General features: G+C 41.2%; 3 protein-coding genes across 5 annotated transcripts; 2 read left to right on the top strand and 1 right to left on the bottom strand.

The window, feature by feature from the left end:
* Positions 1 to 2,183: 2,183 nt before the first annotated feature.
* On the top strand, positions 2,184 to 5,524 carry LOC115679631 (ubiquinol oxidase, mitochondrial). The gene is made up of 4 exons (XM_030603265.2): positions 2,184 to 2,754; positions 3,360 to 3,488; positions 4,079 to 4,567; positions 5,270 to 5,524. The coding sequence occupies exons 1-4, from the start codon at positions 2,422 to 2,424 to the stop codon at positions 5,327 to 5,329; spliced, it is 1,011 nt and encodes a 336-aa protein (XP_030459125.1). The 5' UTR covers positions 2,184 to 2,421; the 3' UTR covers positions 5,330 to 5,524.
* A 57-nt stretch (positions 5,525 to 5,581) lies between these two features.
* LOC115679630 (potassium transporter 7) lies at positions 5,582 to 13,296 on the bottom strand. Of its 3 annotated transcripts, XM_030603263.2 has the most exons (10): positions 12,694 to 13,296; positions 11,345 to 11,573; positions 10,967 to 11,215; positions 10,760 to 10,810; positions 9,793 to 10,053; positions 9,090 to 9,142; positions 8,804 to 8,918; positions 8,324 to 8,578; positions 6,904 to 7,426; positions 5,582 to 6,669 (listed from the first exon to the last, which is right to left on the bottom strand). In XM_030603263.2, exons 1-10 carry the CDS (start codon positions 12,991 to 12,993, stop codon positions 6,135 to 6,137), a joined length of 2,571 nt encoding a protein of 856 aa, XP_030459123.1. In that variant the 5' UTR covers positions 12,994 to 13,296; the 3' UTR covers positions 5,582 to 6,134. The 3 variants fall into 3 exon arrangements, with proteins under 3 accessions (XP_030459123.1, XP_056163236.1, XP_056163235.1); XM_056307261.1 differs by lacking the exon at positions 8,324 to 8,578; XM_056307260.1 differs by lacking the exon at positions 10,760 to 10,810.
* Positions 13,297 to 16,709: 3,413 nt separating this feature from the next.
* LOC115679642 (MDIS1-interacting receptor like kinase 2-like) lies at positions 16,710 to 20,306 on the top strand. The gene is made up of 2 exons (XM_030603282.2): positions 16,710 to 19,309; positions 19,740 to 20,306. The coding sequence occupies exons 1-2, from the start codon at positions 16,855 to 16,857 to the stop codon at positions 20,177 to 20,179; spliced, it is 2,895 nt and encodes a 964-aa protein (XP_030459142.2). The 5' UTR covers positions 16,710 to 16,854; the 3' UTR covers positions 20,180 to 20,306.
* The last annotated feature ends 49 nt before the right edge of the window (positions 20,307 to 20,355 follow it).

Here is a 20,355-nt window from a genome sequence, read left to right as displayed (position 1 = left end):
GTTGGAAAATTCGTTGGAAATTTCCAACAAATTTTCCAACGAATATGAAAAATGCCGAACGGTACACGGTTTTTTGGAGTTCGTTGGAAAATTCGTTGGAAATTTCCAACGAAAAAAAATTCGTTGTAAATTACCAACGAATTTTCCAACGAAAATTGTATACAATGAAATAATTGCCCGAAAATTGAAATTCGTTGGAAAATTCGTTGGAAATTTCCAACGAATTTTCCAACGAAAATTGCACACACGGAAATAATTGCCCGGAAAATTGAAATTCGTTGGAAATTTCCAAAAAATTTTCCAACGAATATAAAAAATGCCCGAACAAGTCTGGGTTTTTTGTAATTCGTTGGAAAATTCGTTGGAAATTTCCAACGGAAAAAATTCGTTGGAAATTTACAACGAATTTTCCAACGAATTTTGTTTCGTTGGAAATTTCCAACTAATTTTCCAATGAAAATTTTTTCGTTGGAAATTTCCAACGAATTTTGCGACGAAATATAGTTCGTTGGAAATTTCCAACGAATTTTACGACGAAAATTTTTTTGTTGGAAATTTCCAACGAATTTTACTTTTCGTTGGAAAATTTGTCGCAAATTTGCAACGAAAATTTTTTCGTCGCAAATTTTCGTGGCAAAAATCCAGTTTTTTTGTAGTGATGGGAATTTGTAGATTCCAGGTTCCAAGGTATGCAGGGTAAGTTCTAGATTCAAAAAATTGGGAAACCTGTTTCGACGAGTAGGTTCCAGATTCTAGGTAGGTAAAACTTGGAACTTGGAACCTGAACTTGTCTTTTCATGATCCTGCGATATTTCAAGGCATTAGATGATAAATGTATGATCTGGAACCACTAATCTGAATTTTCATTTTATGACTTGTTAATGTTTCATATTCTTCATGTATTTAAATATAATTTGTGGTTAGTGGATCATAGTAGTAAATGGTGGTTATTAAAGGTGATGATTCACTGCAGTTATTCAATTAATAATACAAGTGAAACTTGAGTAGATTTTAGAACCGACCCTCGAACCTGTAATAGGGTAAGTTCCAAGTTCTAAAAAATAAGGAGCCTATTATCATGGGTAGAACCTATACGGAACATAGAACTGCTCATCCCTAGTATCAATTCACGCAATGACTTTTCATTTTAGTTATATTTATTTGAACCGTAATGCTAGGAAAACTAGTGTTTTGTATTCTTTTTTATGAATGACAAGCTTGTTCAGTATTATTGCGTTCATTTTTGTTTTGTTTAACTAAAAATGCAATAAAAAAAGAACCTGTTAGACCTTGGAATCTACCGTGGAACCTGTGACAGGGTATGTTCCAAGTTTCAAGTTCGGACGGGTAGGTTCTAGGTTCCAAAAAATGAGAAACCTGTACCCGACGATAGGTTTCAGGTTCCATGTGAAACCTGAAAGAAACTTGAAACCGCTCACCTCTAGTGGCCATAGTCGAGAGTTTTGAAGCTGGCTTTGGCCAAGGAGGCAGCAAGCTTCGAGCTCAAACACCATTTCGTACCAAAGCTCAAGTAGTCGTGGCGCGGCGCCATGAGCTCGAGCGGCCATGCACCCGTCAACTAATGCTTGAATGACTATAGTGATTGTAATGAAAACACTTGCCATCGATTAGTTTCACTCCCATAAGCAACAAATTTTTATGGTTATTAATTTTCCTGTGACAAGTATTGCGATATGAAGAAGCCATGATCTCTCTTAATAAATTAATTTATCAGTTTTTATGTCGATTGACGTAACGTCTATTTGGTGATACAAAACAGTTTTTAGCAAATCGCGTGTATTCCGACATCCATATTCGTAATTCGATGATCCATGTGAGAAGAAACTGACCAGCAAAAGAAATGTTTAACAGATACATGAACAGTTCGATTTTTTTAAAATAAAAGTAGAGCGATAATATTGAATTTCCGACGAAAATAGGAGGGCCATGAATCTCCCCCGGTCGAGTCAATATGTTCGTGCTGTACGTGTACTCAATCTTCGGCCCGGTACTTTCAGATCACATAACGGAGTCAACCGTCGGGACCATTGACCCGCGAACAGCTGTCCATCAACGCGGCAACCCCGATTTTAATCCTGGGCCGCGCCGCACGTTGCAAATCCCCTCGCCGCCACCGCCCCCACACGCTCCAGTAAAATGGGCAACTTGAAGGTGAGCGTCTGGATCATTCGTTCTCCTACTTCGCTGCCCACGAAACCCCCGTAATCTCGGCCGTCCGAGCTCCCACGCAACGGTCAATCAACGGCTCACCGGAAACACGTAGAAAAGCACTGCCCCCTCCCTCCGTCACCGCAATGATTTTGTCCGCAATATTTCTGCTTCGAAATTTTCAGTTTTTCAGTTCGCACCACACGACAAGCATCGAACTTACTGTGGAGCGATCCGACTCAGCGATCCGGGATGAGTCGTCAGGGCGTCATGAGGTCGTTGGCGCGGAGCTTCGTCAATGGCGGCAGCTGCGGCGGCGGCGGCGGCGGTGCCCTCCGGCCGTTCGAGGCGGAGCTCGGGCGGCGCGAGGGCGGCGTCCCTTGCGGAGCGATCTACGCGAGGAGGATGCTGAGTTCTCCCGCGACGGATCCTGCTCCCGCTGATAAGGCGAGGAAGGAGAGCGCGGTTGCCGAGGAGGAGAAGAAGAACGGTGGAGGTGCGGTGGTTCCTTCGAGCTACTGGGGGATCTCGAGGCCTAAGATCACTAGAGAAGACGGTACCGAGTGGCCTTGGAATTGCTTCATGGTACGCTAACTCCGTGCGTCTCGGGTCGCTGATGTGTTATCTGAAGGTTCTATATGTTCTCGGTGTGCCGGTGCATGATTTCTTATGATCGACTCGTAAAAGTTTTTATACGATTGCTGCTGGTTTGTACTCTGAACAAGTGGAGTTAAGCATCGGATTGCTCTTGGATCTGTGAAAATCTAGTCATCGGCGGCTCAACTTTGCAAACTGTATGAGTTTTTTTTTAAGCGACGATATTAGTCAATGAACTGCGCTCGATATATTTGTTTAGGGATGACCGTCACATTTGTAGGAAACGAAAAGATGGACTGCTGTTTGCTGGATATCATACTGTCATCATCTCTCTCGGTGATGTACTGATTCTGAATGGTATGGCGAAGGAATATCTGCAAAATGCATGCAAATTCATCAAGCTTCATGTATGATCGAAGCGGCTGTTACTAGCAGAATATACTTCTATAACCGAACCAACCCTCTCATTGCAGGGTTTAGATCTAATTTCAGCATGAAGTCTTTGATATCACCAATGAATTGCTCTCGTGCTTATTTCATTTATGAAACACTTGGTTCATCCGTCAGTAATTACGTGTTATCTTCTGATGCAGCCTTGGGAAACTTATAGGGCAGACGTATCAATTGACTTGAAAAAGCACCACGTGCCGAAGACATTCGGGGATAAATTTGCATATCATACAGTGAAGCTTCTGAGAGTTCCTACTGATGTTTTCTTTCAGGTGATTTATATCATTTACTTGCATTGGAAAGGTTGTGCTGATTAAATTATAAGATTTAGATACCCGGCTTATAGCAAGAGTTACACTGATCAATTTATGATTGTTGGAGTTGACTGTCGGCAGATGAATATGGGCCTTTCTGAGTTGTGTTGAATATATTCTTCTCTATTTTGCACCTCTTGTGATAGTTCCTTCCGTTCTAAAAGTTGGGTTGCACTGATGCTTCTTGAGGCGCCAATCTCTTTGACCTTTCGATTTCTTAACCAAAACTTCAAAAATCAAACAGATTGTGGAAATAAATGGACACATGGTTCTTTCTCTCCTCCGTTTTCAATTTCTGTTTCCATTGGGCTTGATCTGTTACTCTGGGTGGCCATTATCCTTCTATAATTTCTTTGTGGTATCATGGGCTGTTACATACGGTTTGTAACTCCCTCCCTGTTCCCTCGGAATGAGCTCTTGGGTCTCTTAACTCCGGGTGGCAAACACTAAATCGTAGAAAGTCGTGAAAAAGTTCATTTTGTTCTATCATCTCTGTTTACCTTGACAACTATGTTTTGTTTATTGTTTTTGATAAATCCGCAATCCAGAGACGCTATGGTTGTCGCGCCATGATGCTTGAAACTGTAGCAGCTGTTCCAGGAATGGTGGGAGGAATGCTGTTGCACCTAAGGTCTCTCCGCAAGTTTGAACAGAGTGGTGGTTGGATCAAAGCCCTGCTGGAAGAAGCAGAGAATGAAAGGATGCACCTGATGACCATGGTGGAGCTGGTGAAACCAAAATGGTACGAGAGGCTACTGGTTCTTGCAGTGCAAGGAGGATTCTTCAATGCTTACTTCGTCCTCTATTTGCTCTCCCCTAAATTAGCACATAGAGTTGTTGGCTATCTGGAAGAGGAGGCCATCCACTCGTATACAGAGTTCTTGAAGGATCTTAACAGTGGTGCGATTGAAAATGTTCCCGCTCCAGCTATTGCCATTGACTACTGGAGGTTACCCAAGGATTCAACTCTGAAGGACGTGATAACAGTTATCCGTGCCGATGAAGCTCACCATCGTGACGTCAACCACTTTGCTTCTGTGAGTGTTCTCTTCGAATTTGCATGCCCATGTATTGCCAATTCTGTTGTGTATTTCACATTTTTTTCGAAAAAAGTCCTGGAAATCTATTCGAAAAATGTTCTTAGGAGTTAATTTCCATGTGAATTGATAACATCTAAGCTCGAGCATTAACGGAAGATCTTAGTAATGCCATGAAGAACAATTGCAAAGTCTGTTACTATGGTTGATTTTCACTCTGGAAATACGCATCGTTGATTGTATCCCTACTATTAGAGTTGTGGCGCTTCTTCTTTCTTTTTCTGTGTCCTACTCGATTTCAAAGATATGATTCTTCATATTAGTTGGACAAGTTTTTGATCAATCTGGAAAGAATTTTCATTTCTTAAACCCTATGTGGAATAGGAGTAGTACTTGGTTTCCTGAATTTATGTTTGTCTATCTCTTTGGATGTTCTACATTCGATATTCTAATGGTTGCAATAGTCCATTTATGACGGAGATCAATTTGCGTGCATAATTTACCAGACAAATCTCTTGGATAATTCTCGTTTTTTTTGTGCCGTGTAGCTTCTTTGTTACTTTGATCGAACAAGTTTTTACGTGTTTTTGTGGCCTTTGTGGCCAAAATGCTGAGCCTCCCCCCTTCTGCTCTTCTTCGCTTTGTGTTGTCACCTGTATCACAAATAATGACGCTTGGTGATGTTGCAATGTTGTCGTGCAGGACATTCATTTCCAGGGAAGGAAATTGAAGGATTCCCCAGCTCCGCTTGGTTATCACTGAATAATTTACTTCCTGTTCCAGACATGCCTTTTTGTTCGTGTTACTACTAGCCATAGCCGACTGTGAAACTTCGATTAGGCGTTATGGTGTCCTCGACAGGATGTTAAATTTCCTCGATTGCGAGTTGTACTACTGAACGTGTATTGCATGACCAAAATTAAATCGCATCTATGCATTAAGTATTTGTGTTGCGCACATGTGCGGCATTGTAACTGGAACTACCATCATTCTTTCTCAGCGTGAGCCCCGATCCACACACCGATCAATTTTTTTTTTCATTGAAATTCAACAGAAGCTGGAATCTAAGCCACATAATACAAATTATTTTGAGGATGCAATTCTCAAAACTGCAATTTGCAAAGGAGCAACTACACAAGGGTCATCCTCGAAACAAACATGACCACAGAAAAAAAAATAGTTCAGGATCTCATTATCGTGCCGTCAACTTTAGCGAGTTTCATGGTAGCTGCGGTAAAACTGGAACGGAAATTCTCTCCCTTGGTCCTTAAGAACAAATTCACTTTCCCTTTGGCAATTAATAACTAGTTACAAAAGCTGTTCTCACCTCCTGTAGCAGTCAAGCAGTCAAAAAAGGATACAAGTTGGCACAAAGGAAAATACCTCACAGCGGCTCCCTTGGCCAGTTTGAACAAACTCCTGGTACGTTGGATCTGATTCAGGGGCTACTGCCGAAAAGCATCTTGCGTATTTCGAAGCTGCGAAATTTCTTTGAGGGCTGAGCATCTCATGATAAAACCCTCCTCTCTAAATCTCCACCAAAATAATTTGACCCACCCGCATGCCTTCACACCATGTAAGTCATACCGACTTGCATTAGATGTGAGTGCGGCACGGTCAGGTTCGCAATTCCCCTTCTGCAGTTCTTCCTCAAGAAAGCATAAAAGTAATTGATGACTAGCTTCTTTATGAACCACGAATCTTTCCTTGCCCTAATATCACCGTGACCAAGCAGATAGACTACCCCAGATTCTTTTGCCTTGCGGATGAAGGACAACTCTCTCTCGAGACTCTGTTCTGGATCGGATGATGGGGCTGCCTCAACCACTGGCCTGATGTCTTCTGAAGTGCTTGCTTCGGAGATGGTGTTGCCATCTTGCGTGAACTCAGCAAGAAGTGGGACACCCAATGAATAGACACTCCCGTTGGGAGCTATTAGAACTTTTGACCCACAGTTGTCATCCTCGGAATCCATATCCTCATCACCATCGCTCTCTAAAGATCGCTCCTGGGCTTCCCGACGGATGAACTTCTCTAGGCTTTCAATCAGCAGCTGCTCGAAGGCCTGGTGATTTTCCTTGCGCACATCTTTGTAGCCATACCTTGAAAAATAGTCAAGTGAGTTTTAAGGCTCAAAGCTCAGCATCAAGCACAGAGAACAAGAGTTCCGCATGAAAACTATGCCTAATATGATGTCAATCATTAAACAAAAATAGAACCCATTCATTCCAGCATGAAAACAGACTAGTATCTTTATTCAAAGAAAGTGTGTTAAGACTCCCACAACTCTAACACTCGGGAAATTGCGTAGAAAGCGACAATTTTGTTGGCCATACCTGGCAATGCACCGAAAGATGTGGTAGTTTTTTTGGCAGACTCTGCGGAAGAGAAATCTCTCACTTTGAGGCACCACAGGAACCGGGACATACTTAATACAAACAAATATTACCATGGAATGAATTGCTGGGAGAGTGGTCAGAAAATGGCCAAAAATAGCTGGTATGCCCTTCACCAACTCATTGTAGAGCAAGCCAATTCCCGGAGCCCTGACAGTCCCAAGATTGCTACCTAATTCTCGCAGCAAATCCATTGACATCTTCTGCTTGACTTCTGTTTCATATTTCAGCTTGCTCCCATAGTTCCATATATACATAACAAGGAACATAACTACTGCAAAGACCAATATTATCCAACTACCATCTCCCACACTCCAGAGAACTGATGAGAAGAAAGTTAATTCTATTCCGAGGAAAATGACCACAAAAGTCAGCACAATGATGATGTTTATCTGCCATATAAGAAGCATTACAATTGTTACTAACACTGTTGTCATCATCATCACTCCCAGCTCAACAATTCCTGTTAAACAGAATCAACATCAGGAAAGATGAAAAGGGAATCCAGTCTCTATGAAGAAGAAGCTTAGTGAAGAAGAATGCATAATTATATAGAGTACTCACTACTGATTGTAAATTTGTACACACTAAGAAGAAATTTTACTCAATATGTGGCACCAAATGAAAAAAGTTTTCCTCAAACGCAACGACGTCTCTGTTTACAGACCGAATTTTCTGTCTGAATTCATTATGTCACTAAGACACAGTGCAGCAATCATCATTATCTCCAAGCAAGGGGGATCCACATCAACCGGATATTAGAAAAACACTTCCAAGTAAATCATATAATATAAACCACCCCACAAGGATGAAGTGCTATAGAAGCCATCATAAATAGTCAGGAGCTAAGAGAAATAATGACATGCAACAGGAAATTTGACATATCTCACATATTTCTCACATTTATTTGCAAGCATTACAAGTAACCATGCAGCATGACCTGAATGCAATCTTTATATTGCACTGGTAAGTAGAATTATTCACAATATGTGCACTTAAGAGAATGGATAACAGGGCAAGAGATAGAACAGCATAAAAGTAAAGAAAATTTCAAATCCTGAGAGGTGGTTGTTGAGGCAAGTGCTCAAGGTGCGTAATTGGGAAGAAGAATGTTAATTTCGTATTAATGTGCAATGATACAGGTCAAACATTCACTATAATTATAATTAACCATAGCCACAAGCTCCTTTCTCCAGCTTTTAGCTTTCAAACCGCATTAACTCCCACCTCTCCCCTTTGCCAAACACAACTATGAAGACCAACACAATTTAAATGAACGAATGAGATTCCCTACTACTCCACATACACTACAGACTCAAGATGGAAGTGAAGAGTGGTGACAAGGAGATGTAAGTATTACCATATGCATTTCCGATTTCAGTAATGCTCGATATAGAGCACACCAAGATCACACAGACTACCATCAGAAACCAATTAATGGCGGGTATATATATCTGGCCCATGAATTTCCGAGAGGTGTGAATGATTTTAAGGCGAGGAAAACACCCCAGTACTGTTGATTGTTTGATACACGAAAACGTGGCCGTTGTCATGGTTCGGCTGGCAATTAGTGCGGCAATATTAGCTATTAGTAAGATTGGCCAGAATGCTGCACCTGCAAGAAGTTAAATTACTTGCATAAAAATTTGTCACAGAATAAAACTAGAAATCTACGAATAAGAATGAGTAAGTTCCTACTCAGCTCCCCAATAGAAGCAGTTGTTTCCATAGAGCAGTAAATAGTTTGAGGAGGGTATAATCCATCAGTCAGTCAACTATCAAGGGAGATGAACTTCTTCATGCAGATAATATTTGTAAATTCTTATTACATAATGCTTACTTGGGATTGAAGAGAAAAACACTTGCTCATAATCAGTATGGTGGTCCATAAGGTAGGCAGCTTGACCCATGTAACCCAACATAAGGCAAGGCAGTACAAGAAAAACAAATGTAAGCTGCAAAGAAAAATAAATGAATCATATGAACCAGCTTCTACTTCTTAGAAAATAAAATTAAAAAAAAAAGGGTAAAAGCAAAGAAAGAATAATGAAAAAACTGAAGCAGCCATAAATAGACAGGAAATGAACAACATAAAAGGGAAAGCTTAAATTTTCTTGCTTTCTTACCTGAACCGAACGCACTGAAAAGTAGCAAAGATCCGCAAACATTGCCTCAGAACCTGAAGAATAAACCACATTCAGCGTTACAACAACCAGAAAATGCTAAAAGCCATGTATAATGAATCTTCATAATCAATCACCCAAAGAAACCATGGAGATAGCAGAGAGTAGCTTTCCCAAACTTCAAGTTTTATTATGGGGCCAAGTGGGGAAACTACTCACAATGGGACTGCAATGGGAAATTCTGCCTACTGAGAACATTATAATAGTACATGAATTATAAGTTGATCGCTAGTCCAAGTATGTATTTATTTTTCTATCAGTAAAAGTATTTCATAGAGAGGCACCAAGGGAATACCAACCCATTTACAAAATTATTTGCAAGATAAGGATTCCAGTAGGTCAAGACAAGAGACTACTTTGTACTAGAACAACAGCAGATTTCATCTGCTAACGAGCCAAATATAAATAAAAAATCTGTAACTTTAAATAACTGTCACCCATAGTCAGTTTGGATAACATACACAAATAGAATAAATAGGAAGTAACATCATTCAAATTTTCCATTAAAAGAGTAAATAGCTTTTAAATTAGCATGGAGAATCTGTTAACCATCATGGGTGGGAGACGAGTATTTTATAAGCAAAAGAATTTTAACAATTTATTATCAAAGAAGACACTTGTTTCGCACTCAGGATTCTTTTGCTACCTGTGGCACAGAGAAGACAGCCGCCGAGCGCATACCAGGCCTTAGTTGTGTTCCTCTTGAAGAAATAATATATGTGGATCGGATTGAATGCCTTAAACACACTGGTGTCATATTTTATTATATTGTAAATCCCCACACCAGCAAGAGAACAAAACCATAGAAATAAAGCAGGGCCAACTGCAAGTCCCACTTTACTTGTTCCAAACTTCTGTACACTAAACAATACAACAAGAAAGGCAACTGAAATCATCATCACCTCGTCTGCAAAAACAAAAGGTAAATAGTTTAGCTCATAAATATGATCACTATAACTTTGAATGACAAGCATATCCTACTAAGGAAACCCCACCATACTCACCACCTCAGCAGAATTTTTACGTCTACAGTACCAAAAGGGTCATAAAAAATTTGCATTGCCTAGAAATTTAGTTAATGACTTTGGGTAGCCCACAATTAAGTTGTCATTGCAATCGTATACTCTTTCCTGTTTGATTATGGGTTTCGGCAACTTGGATTCAAGACAAAGGCAACCGAATAATTGATGAGGCCGGGTTGCAGGAGTAATTAATTGAGCTGCTATAGGTATCTTGATCCAATCTTAAGGGGACTATCCCAAGTAACGAGCACTTAAGCGGCAGAAAAAGGCTGTAAAACTGAAAGAAAACAAACTATCTTATTCGTTATTATGCTATTCTTCCCTTACAATTATTGTTTATTTATATCAGGAGAAATGAAGAGGCCCAACCTGTAAAACCTACATTCTACCCGTACACTTTCTAAGGTAGGGAATTATATTTTTGTACATTTAACAAATAAGTACTGAGAGGGTTCTTAAAATGCTTCTCTCAAACAAGCTAACATAAAAACAAAACAAAGAAAAACATACTTTCTTCTTTTCACCAAAAGCAAAATTGTTTTAAGAGGACCGGATAAATAAAAAATAATAATCATTAAGCGATTATATTACCTTCCCCAATAGCACTCACCCCAACTTTTAATCCACCAACAGCAGAAACTACTGCATCAGGAAAACACAAGAAAACAATGAGGAAATGGCTTACTATGATGATGTAGACGTACAGTTCCAAGTAAATGACCCCCATGTATATTAGACATAAAAAAATACATTGCCTTAAAGACATCCCAATAGAATATCTGAGGATCTAATGAGAACCTGACATTGCCGGTGTAACAACCCCATCAGCAATAACCATAGAAGTACCAGCAAGCACTAGCATCAGAAGCAGCTTTTTCATCGTCAGTGAATTCTCTAGCCTTTCCTTAATCCTTAAGGATCTCTCAAGTTCCGGGGATGGGACTTTTAGTCTAAAGGATGATATTCGGGCATCAGATGGAAGTTGATTTGGGAGAAGACTGACTTTGGCATTTCTACAAATCAATGAGTATAAGGCGAAGGTGCCACCTGCAGGACGTCAAAACAATGAGGAGAACTTCACTTCCCATGTGTAACATTGAACTCAGATCATTATAAAGTAATGTCCCATGTGTTGAGAGAGAGAGAGAGAGAGAGAGGGCTCGGAGCATATAATACCTTCACCATCATCATTGGCCCAAAGAACAATGAGCACATACTTCACTAGAGGGATGATAATTAACGTGTACAGGACCAGCGATAGTGCTCCAAGGACATCCTCATTTCCATTAATAGGTGCCTTGGTGAACATCACACTGAAGGTATATAATGGGCTCGTTCCCACGTCACCAAAAACAACCCCAAGAATCTGACATGCGATAACAATTCTTCTTCCCACACTAATTCCCTGCAGCATTATGCAACAATCAGGTTGAATTTCCAGGAACTCTGGCTTAAAACAAGACATTCTATTGCAATGAATTTAATGACACTTCAAACAATTATCCTTCACGATCAACAAGTGGAGTAATCTTCAAAATAGAATGCCTGACTAAAGCAATAAAGGAACCAAGAGATGAATCTAATCAACTGTTTCATTCACCACTGACAATTAGACATGCTTGTACCCGGAACTGGAAAATCTCACAGGAGTTCATTTACTGTTAGTTCAGCTCAACCTTGTTTCAAGAATGTCCTAGAACATCAAATTAATATCAGTAGCATACTCAAGAAATCATCCTCTTTCTGATGTCTTCTCTATGACTCCACCTAATCTGATTAGACTAACATAGTATATAGATGTTGTTCCAAAATCAACCAATTATCTACAGATCTACATCTACTAAACAGCCAAATAATGTCCTTGTACAATGCATAGACAGCATATTACCATTGTCCACTTATAAAGATGTTAAGATAAGTGTGTCATAAATAAAAGGAGTAAGATAGGAGAAACAAGCAAAGCGCCAAAGTTGCTAGGGCTAAAACCATTGGCAAACAAAAAGAATCGAACCCTCACTGCATACAAACAAAGGCCCCCAGCTTTTTAACTGGCAACCACATCCAAAGTGAACAATTGGCTTCAAAGCATATTCCCTTGCCGCTCAGGGCTGGGACATAATATACATCCCTACACCACGGTAGTAACTCCAATCAGATCGATAATGAAATTCACTTTCTCGATGGATGATTGCAAACTCCACGAGCCAGATGTTCATTGGAGAAGAACTTCACTAGCTGTAATGAAAAATTAACTATGCCAGAACAGAATATCGTCAATACAGAGCGACAGAGTCTTCAAAGCCCTCAACCTCAATCACACAGTCATCTTATCTCGTCGAAGAAAAAGGTCTGCGCAAACCCCAAGGTGCATGACACAACTCGTCATATTGCGCATTCGATCGGAAAATAGACAACGCATTTCTCCAGCAACATCCAACTGAGAAATCACCTCCATTACGGAAGCCAAACGAAATGCAAAACCTAAATCGCGAACGAAAGCGCGCCAGAACGGCCAGAAAACTCACCTCGTAGTCATTCCTCGGAGCGCCGGGGACCTCGAGAGCCTCAACATCGAAGGAATCAATGCGAGGACCGGTGCGGATCAGCATGTGCTCCGCATTCCCCTCGTCTTCCGAATCCAACGTCGTCCGCGGCGGCGTCCCGTCGTCCTCCTCGTCCTCGTCCCCGTCCTCGTCCTCGTCCTCTTCGTCGCCCTCGATCTCCGAATCGTCCTCGTCCTGGAACACCCAGCGGGACTCCGTCGAGTCCATGGACCCCATGCCGACCACCGCCTCTCCCCTCTCCGATTCGCCGTCGTCCGCCATACACTGATCGGGTTTTCTCAACAGCCGCCGCGGCGCCTCCGCTGCATTCGAATCTTAGGCGGACGAGGGAAGCAGGAGGAGGAGGGATCGAGATCGAGAGTGGAGCATTGGATCAATGGCGAAAGAATCTGCGCGCGATTGAGCAGAAGGGAGGAGGTAAAAGAGAAGAAGAGTCTCTCTTCTGTTTCCGTTAAATTTGGTAAATAGTGAAGGCGTGTGCGCGTGAAAATGGCGGTGTTCTGTTCTGTTATGGCGTGTGTGAAAGAACGGAGCGAAGCGCAGCGCAGCGAAACAAAACGATGACGAGCTTTGAGGGCGGGTTTTTGGGTGGTGGTATGTTGCGCTCATCAATCGCTCGGTCAAATGGGATCGGGCACGAGCCCGGACCGGCCCGGCCCAAAATGCAGATCAGCGTCGATGGAGAGCTCGCCCGATTTGGGCTTCAGGCCTGTTCGTTGGGAGTGATTACATGGGCCACGTCATGGGCCTTCATCACGGACCGACAAGCGGGCCTGGTCGTAGGCGCTGAACAGAGCCGGGCCGGGCCGATCCGGGCTGTATGCATTCTTTAGGCCTTAATGGACGGGTTGCACCCAAGATTGAGAAAAACCCTTGTTGGAGCTACTTTTCACGTAATCCGATAGGAGGGATAATTACATAAATGATCCCTAAATTTTGATCAAATATGTTGTGCAATATTGTTCGTCATTAAACTTTTAATTCGTTCAATATGGTCCCTGAATGTTTGGTAAACATTCAATCTAGTTCCTAGACTATATGAATATCTCATGTTATCCTTCATTAATTCAAGTTCGAGGACAACAACATTTTCATACGGTTTAGGGAAATTGATCATGTATCAAAAGTGTATGGACCACATTGAACAAAATTAAAAGTTCATGAACGATATTGTACATTGGGTCAAAGTTGAGGAACCATTTTTATCGTTTTCCCTCTATAGGAACCACACATTCTATCATCAACAACATCAGCAACCTTTGCAAAGAAGGGAATACCAGCTTCAGCTTCAAACACAGTTCTGCGGGAGAAAACCTCCACCAAAGTGCCCAATGGTTGTCATGGATCCAACCGTAAGAGTGAATCATGTCTATTTCCAATGACACATTGCATAAGAGGTTTAAATTCCTCCCTAAATTCAAGCAACTTCCTCCGGATATAAGAGGAAATTAGCAGCGAGGGGGAGCTGCCAAAAGGTATTATGCTTGATAAGATGGACCTCCACCTATGCAATGCAAAGAGATCCAGATTCTGTAAGCAGCACCGGAATCAACTTCCTAGCAGCTACCTTATTCCATTGATGAGTCTGCTTCGAACCCAATACACCTTTCTTTGGCAAGCAAACATAAGATCGCCCAACCTTCAAAAGTAGTTAGTAATTTCACTAAAAATAGATAAGTTTATTAGGAAAGTTAGTGATTTGAAATGACGTGGTTAATGTTCATAAGTTGCTCCAATAAGAGACGATAAACTAAAATTAGCTGATGGCTATATTGGAAAAAAATCAGTATGTAATTCAAATAAAGTTGGTAATTTGGTATAGAAGTCGGTAGTTTCAATAAAAGTTGATAAATTATTATAAGAGTTGGTAATTTGGTACCACTAAAACATAAGTCAATAAGCATGTGGCTCAAATATAATTTAGTAACTTCAAAATAATTGGAATTTCATCAAAGAAAAGTGGATAATTCACTCAAATTAAAGTTGGTAATTTTAACACGTTGGTAGGTTACGGTAATTTATTAGAACTACTGCTGATTTGTAAACAACCAAATAATTGTCAATAATTTAACACGAGATTGTATTGCCAGCCACTTTTTTCTTTCAACAATTAGGCGAAACTTACAAACGTTTCTAGAAGTTCACCAACCCGAAAATCCCTTTTCCTTTTCCTTCCAAACGGAACCCTAAAATTCTCCAACAGTTTTTCACACAATTAGTGCCATATTCAGCTGGAGAGGCCCAAGTTCCAGGCTTCAAGTCAATGTTGAGAAAGCACAATGCGCGACAGCTCTTCCAAGATTCTTGTTTGGAAAAGTAAAACAAAGTTTCCCACTTCCAAGAAATCCAACAGTCATTTTGACCTGGTCTCGAAATAATGATAATGATAGGAACGAAACATAAGATGATCCTGCACGACTGACCAGACTTTTGAGCAGGATTTGAAAATTCCATAATCCTAAGTATATTTTCAAATCCATGGGTCAGTCCATATGTTCATCATCATTTACAACGAAAGAAGTTCTATTATTTGATGACGTGGCGACGACTAACGAGGCTAGAACTTGACGAATTGCATTGCCATCTCTACACGACAGAAGGATGAGGTGAAAATCTTCGAAAGATTGGTTGACGAAGAGGTCTGTGATTGAAGTCACAAGTCGTATATCGGGTCACCTTCTGAGCCAAAATTGCTGACTGCAACTTGTGATGCATACTGCATAGAATGAAGAAGTCAATGCAAGGAACAAAGTCCTGATCTCAATGATGCCGCCCCATTTGAGCAAAAAGTATTTTCAGTAGCATCAGAATTTCATTGTCAATGAAGTCTGAGGTGTGGACTTAGTGAATGAGACTGTGCATGCCGTTTAGTGCAATAACTGGTGCAACTCACACGGTTTGACATGGACTCAGTTGAGGCCATGGACCCATCTTTTCGATGTTCCATCGCAGTCTTGGTAAGAACAAGAGCTTCATGACCATAGCAAAGTTGAATAGATGAGTTTACACTAGTGTAGAATATGTGAGTTCACACTTTTTGAGGATTAAAGTCCATTTGTTACTTTTCTTGCCCAGCCTATTGATTAACTTGTTTTAAGTGCTCATTTTTGCATATCTGTCTTGGTTCGTAAGTGTGAAAATTGGGACACAACTGGCCCATTTTATTCCCTACCTGGATTGGGGCAAGGAGGAGTAGCTTGAACTTGCATCGTTCCCCAATTTGAGATGAGCCTCATGTCAGTCAAAACACAATACTCAAAAGAATTCTCTCTGATGGATCTAGCTGCCTCATAACTGGTGCAACTCACACAGCTTGACATGGACTCAGTTGAGGCCATGGACCCATCTTTTCGATGTTCCATCGCAGTCTTGGTAAGAACAAGAGCTTCATGATCATAGCAAAGTTGAATAGATGAGTTTACACTTGTGTAGAATATGTGAGTTCACACTTTTGGAGGATTAACGTCCATTTGTTACTTTTCTTGCCCAGCCTATTGATTAACTTGTTTTAAGTGCTCATTTTTGCATATCTGTCTTGGTTCATAAGTGTGAAAATTGGGACACAACTGGCCCATTTTATTCCCTACCTGGATTGGGGCAAGGAGGAGTAGCTTGAACTTGCATCGTTCCCCAATTTGAGATGAGCCTCATGTCAGTCAAAACACAATACTCAAAAGAATTCTCTCTGATGGATCTAGCTGCCTCATAAAGAATAGGAAGAGCCAAAGAAGGATCAAAGTAAGATGAGCCCTTGACCCACAAAGTTCCCCCAAGTGACGGGCGATTCATGATAGGGACTTGACTGATAGGATGCTTCCTAGATACAGCCGAACTTTGCATTTATATTAATCTTTATATCCAAATCCCTTCAGCATAATTACATGTAAATCTCCAATTTAAACTTCGTTAATGAAAAACAAGCACCAATTGTGAAACCACAGGACAGTTCCAAGAAGAATGAGCTAACTTTCCCATCTTTGACTTGTCAATAGAACAGATACAAATATCAACCAACCCAAGCCACATGTGCATCATCTCTTCCCTCTATTTATCAATATAAAGATCCATCAACTTAGTTCATAAAAGAGGTACAACTTCTTGTTATTGGGAAGCAAAAAAAAAATGTTGCTTAAGCGCTCCTTCTGCTGGTATCTTTTCCTGAACTTTGTCTTCTTATTTTCCACTATGCACATAGCAGCTTCAGCCTTTTCTACTCGAGAACAAACACAAGAAGTGGGAGCCCTTCTTCAATGGAAAAAGAGCCTGAGTGACCAAACTCAGCATCTCCTCTCTTCTTGGATGCTTTCTTCAAGCAATATCACAAGCACAAACACAAGTACCAATTCATGCGGTTGGGAAGGGATCAGGTGCAATATTGCCGGAAGTGTCACAGGCATAAACCTCACAAGCATCGGCCTGAGAGGTACACTGCATGAATTCAACTTCTCATCCTTGCCGAACCTATTGTCTCTTGATCTTCATGATAACGAACTTTTTGGAAACATCCCTCCTAATATTTTTACTCTTCGTAACCTAACCTTAATAAATCTGGGTTACAATCAACTCAGTGGAAGCATTCCTCCCGAGGTTGGAAACTTGACAATGCTCAACGTGTTAAGCTTCTCGAACAACCTCCTTTCTGGTCCCGTTCCTTCCACTCTCGGAAACTTGAACAATCTTTCGTTGCTTTATCTTGGGAACAATCATCTAACTGGTCCAATTCCCACGGAACTGGGCAAGTTAAACTTCCTTTCCGAGCTTCGGTTGAACTTGAACAATCTTACTGGTTCTATTCCTGCATCTATGGGCAATCTGACAGGCCTGAAGGTCTTGTCACTCTACGGAAACCAGTTGTCCGGTCCATTGCCTCGAGAGATTAATAACCTCAGCCACTTGATACTATTCTTTCTGTCGAATAACAGCATATCAGGTTTCTTACCTGAGCATATATGCCACGGTGGTATTCTGGAAGACTTTTGTGCTAGTAACAACCATTTCACCGGCACTGTTCCTATAGGGCTGAAAAACTGCACCAGCTTAACAAGACTGCGTCTAGACAGGAATCATCTCATAGGAAATATATCTGAAGACTTCGGCATATACCCCGTTCTAGACTATATTGATCTTAGCTATAATAATTTCCGTGGTGAGGTTTCACCAAACTGGGGAAAATGCCAACTCCTAACCAGCCTAAAAATTTCTGATAATCTTATTGTTGGAGTCATTCCGCCTGAGATTGGGGGATCGTCGCTTCTTCACATGCTTGATCTTTCAAACAACAAACTTGAAGGGAAAATCCCAAATGAGCTAGGAAATTTGAAATCACTCTTTAATCTGACTTTGAGTGGTAACAATCTTTCCAGCGAAATTCCTCCAGGACTTGGAATGTTGCCTGATCTGGCCTATCTTGATCTAGCTCAAAACTATCTAAATGGCCCAATTCCTAAGCAGCTGGGTTCCTGCTTGAAAATGATCTACATGAACTTGAGCAGCAACCAACTTAATGGAAGCATTCCTGATGAATACGGCGATTTGGTGTCACTGCAAGTTGCGTTGGATCTTAGTAGAAACACACTCTCCGGGGAAATTCCATGGCAACTTGGAAATCTGATAAAGCTGGAGATATTAGATCTTTCCAACAATGAGCTCACTGGTCCAATCCCATCAACCTTTGACAATTTGAACAGTCTGAGGCTGGTTGATGTGTCCCATAATGACTTGGAAGGCCCTCTTCCTAAGAACGAAGCCTTCCTAGTGGCTCCGGCAGAAGCATTTCAAGGTAATGCTGGATTATGCGGTAACCATTCTGGCTTAAAGCTCTGTCCTTCTTCAATAGAAAGTCAAAAAGGGAGAAGAATTAGTATATTGGTAATTATGATGCCCCTTGTTGGAGTGTCAATAATTGTCAGTATCGTTGTTATTATTCTCTATACCATGGAGAGGGGGAAGACAAAAATGAGCGAAATATCCGAGGATTCGCATCATGGTAATCTATTCGCAATTTGGAGCTATGACGGGAAATTAGTATACGAGGACATCAAGGAAGCAACTGAAGGCTTTGACCATAAGTACTGCATTGGAGTAGGAGGAAGTGGGAGTGTTTATAGAGCAGAACTGTCAACAGGTCAGGTCGTGGCGGTGAAAACGCTTCATTCTCCCCACAGTTCTAATCTGCCAAATCCAGATATCTTTGAGAATGAGGTCAGGGCGTTAACAAAGATCAGGCATCGGAATATCGTGAAGCTGTACGGTTACTGTTCACATGCCGAACGGTCGGTCTTGATTTACGAGTATTTGGAGAGGGGGAGTTTGGCCAAGATCCTGAAGGACACGGAGCAAGCAAAAGATTTGGATTGGGCAAAAAGAATTAATGTTGTGAAAGGGGTTGCTAAGGCACTCTACTACTTGCATCATGATTGTAGACCTCCTATTATTCACAGAGACATATCAAACAACAATATACTGTTGGACACGAAATATGAAGCTCATGTTTCTGATTTCGGAACGGCCAAACTTCTGAAGCTGGATTCCTCCAACTGGACAGGGCTCGCTGGGACATACGGGTATATCGCCCCAGGTAATCTCTCTGTCTTTCTTTTGGTATGATAAATATCAGTTGAAACCTAAGGAAATTGTCAGTTCCATCTCATGAATATGCATGGGTGGAAAAGGTTAGGCCTCTGATATTCTCGAAGCTCTGTGCTTGGAATAGTTTGATCAAAGATGAGAGATCTTTTAACAGTAACAATTCAACCTATGATCATCATTATCGCATATAGCCGCAAGCAGATAGTTACTGAGGTTCTATTGGATGGAACATCTAGTCAGGGTCCTCGAAAGCTCATAGAAAATTGACATAAACAAGTCTGATTAGATTGCAGAAATCCTTCTACTTCTTTTCTCTTACCTTGCGTGCATCAAAATGGTAAAGTCAATTGTGCATTTTCCACTTATAATTACCATATTTGCTATTCTGATTGTTTTCGGTTACTTTGCCTTGTCTATAGAACTTGCCTACACAATGAAAGTCACGGACAAGTGCGACGTTTACAGCTTTGGAGTTTTAACACTCGAAATAATAATGGGTTGTCACCCTTGTGAGATGATGAGCTCTCTTTCATCTTCCTCACCATTGGGGTCATCTTCATCAGCGTCATCTGCAACATTGTCTGTGCTGCCATCGCATGTACAGACTCTGCCTTTCAACAATTTGTTGGATGAGCGTCTGCCAGTACCCACTCCGGAGATGGCCGACGAAGTAGCGACCATCATAAAGCTGGGCTTCGCATGCACAAATGCTAATCCTCTTCTCAGGCCGACCATGGAGCAAGTTTATATGGAGCTACTGGCTCGAAGGCTACCTTCCATCGAGTCACCCCATCAATTAGCCATAGGACAAGTCCAAAACCCAGCGGTACAAGAACAAGAGGACAAGACGTCTCGGTGACCATGTAGTATATGCAGCACAGAGGGAAGCATATTCCATTTGGTGGCGACCCCTATTTATACCAACTCATGAAAATTCTTACCAGCTTATATCATCCTCAAATCAATAAGAGCCATTGTCTATGTCACGATCTTTCCTTCTAACGCAATTATCAGTATACGAGACAGATAGCTCAT

This window comes from Syzygium oleosum, unplaced genomic scaffold (genome assembly GCF_021117445.2).
Source record: "Syzygium oleosum isolate NSW1041296 unplaced genomic scaffold, Sole_v2.1 Sole_v2.52, whole genome shotgun sequence".
Lineage (NCBI taxonomy): Eukaryota > Viridiplantae > Streptophyta > Magnoliopsida > Myrtales > Myrtaceae > Syzygium > Syzygium oleosum.
This window is presented reverse-complemented; position numbering and strand designations above follow the sequence as displayed.

Excerpts from the sequence above, each read along its gene's own strand:
- LOC115679642 (XM_030603282.2), top strand. The coding sequence starts at position 16,855 with ATGTTGCTTAAGCGCTCCTTCTGCTGGTATCTTTTCCTGAACTTTGTC. Across the intron at positions 19,310-19,739 it reads ATACGGGTATATCGCCCCAG|AACTTGCCTACACAATGAAA; the intron begins GTAATCTCTCTG and ends CCTTGTCTATAG.
- LOC115679631 (XM_030603265.2), top strand. The coding sequence starts at position 2,422 with ATGAGTCGTCAGGGCGTCATGAGGTCGTTGGCGCGGAGCTTCGTCAAT. Across the intron at positions 2,755-3,359 it reads GGCCTTGGAATTGCTTCATG|CCTTGGGAAACTTATAGGGC; the intron begins GTACGCTAACTC and ends CTTCTGATGCAG. Across the intron at positions 3,489-4,078 it reads CTACTGATGTTTTCTTTCAG|AGACGCTATGGTTGTCGCGC; the intron begins GTGATTTATATC and ends TCCGCAATCCAG.
- LOC115679630 (XM_030603263.2), bottom strand. The coding sequence starts at position 12,993 with ATGGCGGACGACGGCGAATCGGAGAGGGGAGAGGCGGTGGTCGGCATG. Across the intron at positions 11,574-12,693 it reads CTCCGAGGAATGACTACGAG|GGAATTAGTGTGGGAAGAAG; the intron begins GTGAGTTTTCTG and ends ATAATGCTGCAG. Across the intron at positions 7,427-8,323 it reads TGAAATCGGAAATGCATATG|GAATTGTTGAGCTGGGAGTG; the intron begins GTAATACTTACA and ends TCTGTTTAACAG.